Consider the following 6,368-nt stretch of genomic DNA (forward strand, 5'->3'; position numbering starts at 1 on the left):
ACCATTGTTTAAGGGTCCCTGCTTTCCATTGTAATTTACACGTGCATGGGAGCACTCAAGCTTCTCCTGTGTCACCCAGCCTCCTCCCCTTCTAAAAATGCCAGACACCTGGTTGCATTAGCAGCGTTGCCTCTGGCCTTAGCTACGAACTTCAGGCTGCTCTGGCCTGTCTATATACCCCTGCATGGGCCTGCTGTCACTCATGGACCCTCTGCCACTGGTGTCCCTTACAGGGACTGCAAGTGGATTGCTGCGTTTAGGGTAGGAAGTGGAGCCATTGGTGTGTCTGAAAGTAATCTATACTGGTGGAATGGTGACAAAGTAACCAGTCACTTTTCTTGTCTCAGTTATATGCAGCATAAAGCTCTACTTTTGAGAACATCTTACATAGGTTTAATGTATTGGCTGTTCAAATCCTTAGTTCCGCTAGTTGTCTGTGCTTTAGACACTGGAAGGTAAGTTAGATAAAGGCTTAGAATTCATAAGGCAGAAGGAAGGCATGATTGATTCTTCATAAGAAAAATAATTTGTGATACAGTTTATGCTGTGTGTAATACTTGTCCTTGTTGTTTCTTGCAGTTTACAAACAAAATAATGAAATCAAACCTCTGCCACTCTTCCAAAATGAAGTGTGATTTTGATCATACCTCTCTTCATGCTGGGTTTGCACCACTGACATCTTCTGTGGAGGAAACAAGGCTGGAAGAATCCTGCCCCTTGAACTATGAGGAAGGCTTTTGTACAAGTTGTGCTGAGGAGCATCAGAAAATACTCCATAGTGACTCATATCACGTGGCCACCAGAAATCTAGATCTGGAAGATGAAGGAAGACCTGTACATAACAAAGAAAACAAAGAAGTAACCCAGAGGTTTGATGAAGGTATCTATGAAACAGAGGCGCTAGAAAACAGTAAACTTAATGAGGACAGTGGTTATTCCTCTATGCTAGGTAATCAATACGCTGATGTGATAGAACATGAGGATAGTATACCTTTGGCTGGAAATCTCTGTGGCACACCAAAGCAGTATCTCATGAAGAACCGACACCAAGCACAGTTTTCAAAGAAGACTTTATTGCCAGTAATCCATTACGAAGAAATGATTTGCTCAACTTTGAAAAAAAGTGGTAAAAGAAATCTCAAGTCTTGGGCTGCAATAGACAGAATTGTTTTTAGGGGAAAAGTTGAACTTTGTAACCTAATTGGAAAGAAAATGGGATTAGATAGAATAGACATTCTTGCCGAACTCTTCCAAAAGAACCTGAAGCATATATTGGCAAACATTTTAAGACATCTTGGAGAGATGGATTTAGTAAAGTAAGTATATCGATCTCATTGTATTTCGTTGGGAAAATAAACAACCTAATCCAATAGCTTAATGTTTTAGATATGGGGTTTGTCACATTTACTCAAGGGTTAGTATTATGTGTTAATCTATTAAAACATGAGCTGTCAGTGTAAGCCATGGTATATATGGAGTATGTGTCTTTTCCTTAGAAGGCTAAATAAAGACTACAACTGTGAACATAGCCCATCTTCTACAGGAAAGGAAAAGATTTCATAGTTATTCTCACTATTAAATAGAAAGTTTTTTCCTTTCCTAGGAGGTAACTGATATGCTTGTATTATTGCAGTTTTGCCAGAGTCAGCGCAACATGGCAGAAGATTCTACAAGCAGATAAACGGATCTTCCAAATGTATAGTGAAGCTGTGAAGAACCTTTCTGTAAGTTTCTGTGCTTGTTAGACATTTCAGGCCTAAACCAGCAGTGTCCTTCTGCTGTTTCAGGACTCCTCCCAGCCTTGAAAGATTGCAGAAGAGTTTCTTAGATTGTCACAACATTGTCACTGGAGTGTCTGAGCTTGACCTGTTAGGATGCCCTGTCTCAAGTGTTGATAGTCACTTCACCGTCTTTGGAGGCCAAGGAAGATTAACTGAGGAGGTTGTCCAAGGAGAGTTGCAGGTGTTCTTTCTGCATGTCCTATGTTACAGAAGAAGGCAGGAAGGAGAGGGTCAGTTCCAGTAGTGCCTGCCAGGCAAGCCCTAGATGCACTCAGCAGAGGCTTGCTCAAGTAAGCATCCCCACTGATCCAGAAGGGAGAGAGACACTGGGAGAAATCGCTGAAATGACTGTGACTTGGGTTCTGTGCTTATACGTTCTAGCAAAAGTTTTTGAAGTGCAACATGCTGGCTACAGAAAACTAAAAGCTTCTTGTGCTGTGAGCTGTTGCTAATGCCTATTTGTCCTATGAAATAAACAATACAAGATCCAACCTCACTAGTGTTGCACTTCACCAAGGCAGGACTCTTAGAACGCTAGGGGGTGTTTTTCTTCCTTGAGAGATGGAGAAACAATGAAACAAGGTTTAGGATCTGCCACAGAACAAGGCAGCCAACAAGTTTCAATTTTATGCACTATTTTACGGTGCTAGTCTGTGAGGATGAAACAGTTGGACAGTACTGAACATTCGTCCCATGAAGTTTTATTTCCTCCCTGCTGTTGTGTGCTTTTATTGAATCTGAACTGCAAACTTGGTGGGAGGAGTTTACATCTCAAAACTTAAAGCATCTCTGTTCACTGTCAGGAATTAGAAATATTGGTTTGTGCTTTAACACATCATGGTGACTAGGTTACATGCTCTGCCTAAATAATTATGGTGTGTTAATATGAAATTAAGTTGCATTACATAACGTAATACAATTGTTTTTAATGTTCTGAACTAAGGGTCTGTTCTATACGTTTATAATAATGGTGATTGAGAAAGCTAAGGTAAAATTAGTAGTGTACTGCTTGGTATGATGTTTTATTATTGGAAACCTAGCCAGGAGGAAGGCTCAAAAATAAGTTTTTGACTTTTATTAAACAAATCAATATCAGATAAGTCTCTTAAATTTTGTTCTTGTTTTTTATTTCATTAGAATGGCACTAAGGCATCAGAGCATGCTGCAACAAGGGAGTACGTTCTCTACCGAGCGGCTTTAGCTTCCATACAGAAAGCAACCCCACCAAACAACTTGAATAAAAAAGGCACCAGATCCAAAGCATCTAAGAATCACAGCAGGCTCATGGAGTTTTCTGAGGTAACTGATGATTTCCATTCATCCTTAATTTCTCACATGTCTGCCACATGATCACCTTGTAAAGCATATTTCTGAGATATTAGCATGGCTGCTGGATTTTGCTTGTTGAGCCTATTTTAAGACAATGTCAGAAACTACGTGGAGAATATTGATACACTGGGATGTTGTACATTCCCCCCACTCCAGGTGTCTAGGTATCCTCAGAATGGCTTAGTGGTTTTTTTTATTTGCTTGGATCAAACATGAAAAAATAAAAAAAAACCTCCCTTAGTTTTTATGGGTTTATAATAAATCACATGTTTTTCAGATAAGCAATCCTACAAAAACTCTTAATTTTGCTTCAACACTGATGGCCAATTTAAAAAAAAATAAAAGACCAAGGACTATGTAGTTCTCTTTTAAATGAAACAAATTAATATTTCCCCTCTTCATTCTATACTTTTTTCATTAATTATCTGATACTAAAAAGGCTTTTTTAAGCTACATGTTTGTAGTGTGTCACATTTGGAGTTGTCAACAACTGCCAACAGCTGAAGTTTCCCTTCACCTTGTTTTTCTTAAGCCTTTTTTTCACATATAGATACAGATTGCAAGCATCTTAAAAGCATTTATGGAAAGTCAATTTTTGTTAATAAGCAACAGACTTGCCTAACTAGAAAACCATTATACTCAAGTTCAAAAATCTTATTCTGCGAATTGGTGCAGTAAGAGAAGATGGCTCACTGGAAAGTAAGGTCAAGCTGCTCTAATGCCACTATGTGGCACTAGGAATCTGACAGTTCAACTGTGCACTGAAGTAGCCCAAATTTTTTTTCCTTGGTACACATACAACATGTTTACACATGCACATTTGGGTCATAAAAGCATTTTCCTTTTAACAATTGAGTGATATAAGGTGCTATACAGGTCTATAATTTTCTCATGCTGATTGATTTTTGAATGGTGGGTGTGGTTTTGTGTCAAAAATTAGTTAATTGGAGAGAAGTAGGCATTGCTTCCATTTGGTGTCTCAAGCCAAGCGGCCCACATTCAGGACACATTGCTCACTTTTTGAAAATGTTAGTGATTTAAATGGAATTCAGATGTATTTTCTTTAATTAAATTGCCATCCTTGGATAAGCTTTGGAGGATTCAGGAGATCTGGATTTTTTTACTGCTTTGCACTTAGTCTGTGTGACCTTTAAATTTAAAATTTAAACGATTTTCAGTTGGTTACCTTATTCCAGTCCAAAGTACCTGCAGTTATTCCTGTTCAGTCTCTATCAGAATTTGATACAACCATAATTAGGCTAAATTTGTAATTTATCTCTCTAGAGTAGAAGTAGTTATAACGTGTTTTAAGGAAACTTAGATAACTTCAGGGAATGTTTGGAGTAAGTATTTACTTTCCAATCATGATTTTCCTTATGTGCTTTTTTCCACCAGGCTGCCAAGACCTTGAAAAACACAGAGAGCCTTAAAGTCTGCCATCGCTGTGGCTCACCTGCAAAGTATGACTCCTATCTCCAAAGAGCAATGTGCAATCGTGAAAGCTGTGGCTTTGACTTTTGCACAAAGTGCATGTGCAGCTACCACAGCTCCAGTGACTGCATGAGTGGCAAACCAGCAAAACCCAACTCAAAGTTAGGGCCGCTTCCTGGGACTAAGAAAAGCAAACAGAATCTACGACGATTGTGACCCGCCCATTCCAAAGCAGATTGTCAGATGTCCCACAAAAAATTTTTAGGATATGAAGCTATCAAAGAAAATCAAACAAGAACATGCTTTCTGCTATTCTGTATCTTTAAAAAGGTTGATTTTATTATTCCTCTGTACTGTTCAGTTCTGTTAAAATTCCTAGGTATTATCACAGATACACTTTTTAAAGTTTTACTCATCCATAAATTTAAAAGAAAATTGAGTATGGGTTTTGTCTATTGAGTTCCAGTCTTCAAAATACCCTGCAGTAGTATTAAGAAAAACAAAAATTTTGGCAAGTAGCCTTCCGTGTGTAACCTTAGCAATTCTGGAATGCAAGAAAGGGGAAGCATAAACTGTAGTTTATTTAAATATTTACTGTTGTTCAAAAATGTTTTAAAAGCCTTTATAGTGAGAATGTTAGATGAGTGAAGTCCCTTTTAACATAAAATAATGAGGGAGTGAAGATTTTATGAATTTTTTCAAGGCTTTGCCTTAATTTTAAAATGTGAAAGTTGATGATACTGTTTTCTCTGATGGCTTACTTCATGTGAGTCTTAAGTTGTTGCTTTTCCTTCAGGAACTACAGGTGTTCCTTGAACTGAGGTGATAGCCTTTCCAACTTAAAAAAAGTACTGTATCATGGCTATACTGCCAAAAAAAACTTTTCTTTTTCCAAATCATGAGAAATTTTAAATATTTGTATATATTTGTAAATACGACTTTAAATATTATTCATGTTTGTCTTGTAAATGTGAAAATAAATTGCTGTTCTTCAACTTTGGCTGATCTGGACTTCCTGTTTATCATCTTAAAAGGTTAATTTTTATGGCTTTCTAGTATGTGCTTCTTAAAAATGTTGATTTAACAAAGACCAGATATCCTGGGTTTGCGTAAAAGGTACTGAATCCATTCCCACGCTGTGTTCTTGCAGTACCGAAAGGCTCTTAGCAGTAATTGCCAATAGTTTCTGAACCAATGGAAAATCTTTTGTTGGCTGAATTTATGCTGCTGTTGCAGACCTAGGTGACTGGCAGCAAAATCTTTGTGATTCCACGGCAAAGAAAGGTCATTTTGGGGAAACGCTTGGTGTTTGGGTGTTTTTTCCTGTTAGTAAGTAGGTAACAGCCTGGGAAGGCAGCATTGCAGGTGTCCTCCTTGAGCTGGGATAGCAGTTATACACCGCATGGCAACTATTCGTACACTTGTGAATTTTTCATTTGTGACAGCAGTGGTACAAACAGTTGAGCACGGCCTCTAGCATTCTGCTTTTATGTTGCAAACTTAAGTCTCCTAACCTAAACCCCTGAGACTTAAGAGGCTGGCTGTGCCATGAAATTTCATTCCATAAATCTTTTGTCTGTCTAAGTTCATATATGCTTAAGATAGGAGAATGAAAGATGCAAGTCTTCCATCCTACTATATCTTATTCTGGTGTTTGGACCACCAGCACCTTTACCAACCAGTCCTGCAGGCCAGAATAATAATGGTGTTTGTACACGAAGTAACAACCCTCAACTACTGCGTGTTGGTGTCTCCAGTATTGTTTGAGACATGGAAAAGGCAATGGTCAGGGGCTTGATAAGTGTGGAAGCACAGTGAGCCTGTTAC

The 6,368-nt window shown here is 38.3% G+C and overlaps 1 protein-coding gene across 1 annotated transcript; it reads left to right on the forward strand.

The window, feature by feature from the left end:
- Positions 1 to 578: 578 nt before the first annotated feature.
- Positions 579 to 4,855, forward strand: FBXO5 (F-box protein 5). The gene is made up of 4 exons (XM_010143950.1): positions 579 to 1,316; positions 1,634 to 1,724; positions 2,919 to 3,080; positions 4,506 to 4,855. Exons 1-4 carry the CDS (start codon positions 595 to 597, stop codon positions 4,755 to 4,757), a joined length of 1,227 nt encoding a protein of 408 aa, XP_010142252.1. The 5' UTR covers positions 579 to 594; the 3' UTR covers positions 4,758 to 4,855.
- The last annotated feature ends 1,513 nt before the right edge of the window (positions 4,856 to 6,368 follow it).

This window comes from Buceros rhinoceros, unplaced genomic scaffold (genome assembly GCF_000710305.1).
Source record: "Buceros rhinoceros silvestris isolate BGI_N320 unplaced genomic scaffold, ASM71030v1 scaffold139, whole genome shotgun sequence".
NCBI classification, from domain to species: Eukaryota; Metazoa; Chordata; class Aves; order Bucerotiformes; family Bucerotidae; genus Buceros; species Buceros rhinoceros.

Bases quoted from the DNA above. Each gene is read 5' to 3' on its own strand.
- FBXO5 (XM_010143950.1), top strand. From the start codon at position 595: ATGAAATCAAACCTCTGCCACTCTTCCAAAATGAAGTGTGATTTTGAT. The intron at 1,725-2,918 runs GTAAGTTTCTGT...TTATTTCATTAG, and splicing joins AAGCTGTGAAGAACCTTTCT to AATGGCACTAAGGCATCAGA. The intron at 3,081-4,505 runs GTAACTGATGAT...TTTTTCCACCAG, and splicing joins GGCTCATGGAGTTTTCTGAG to GCTGCCAAGACCTTGAAAAA.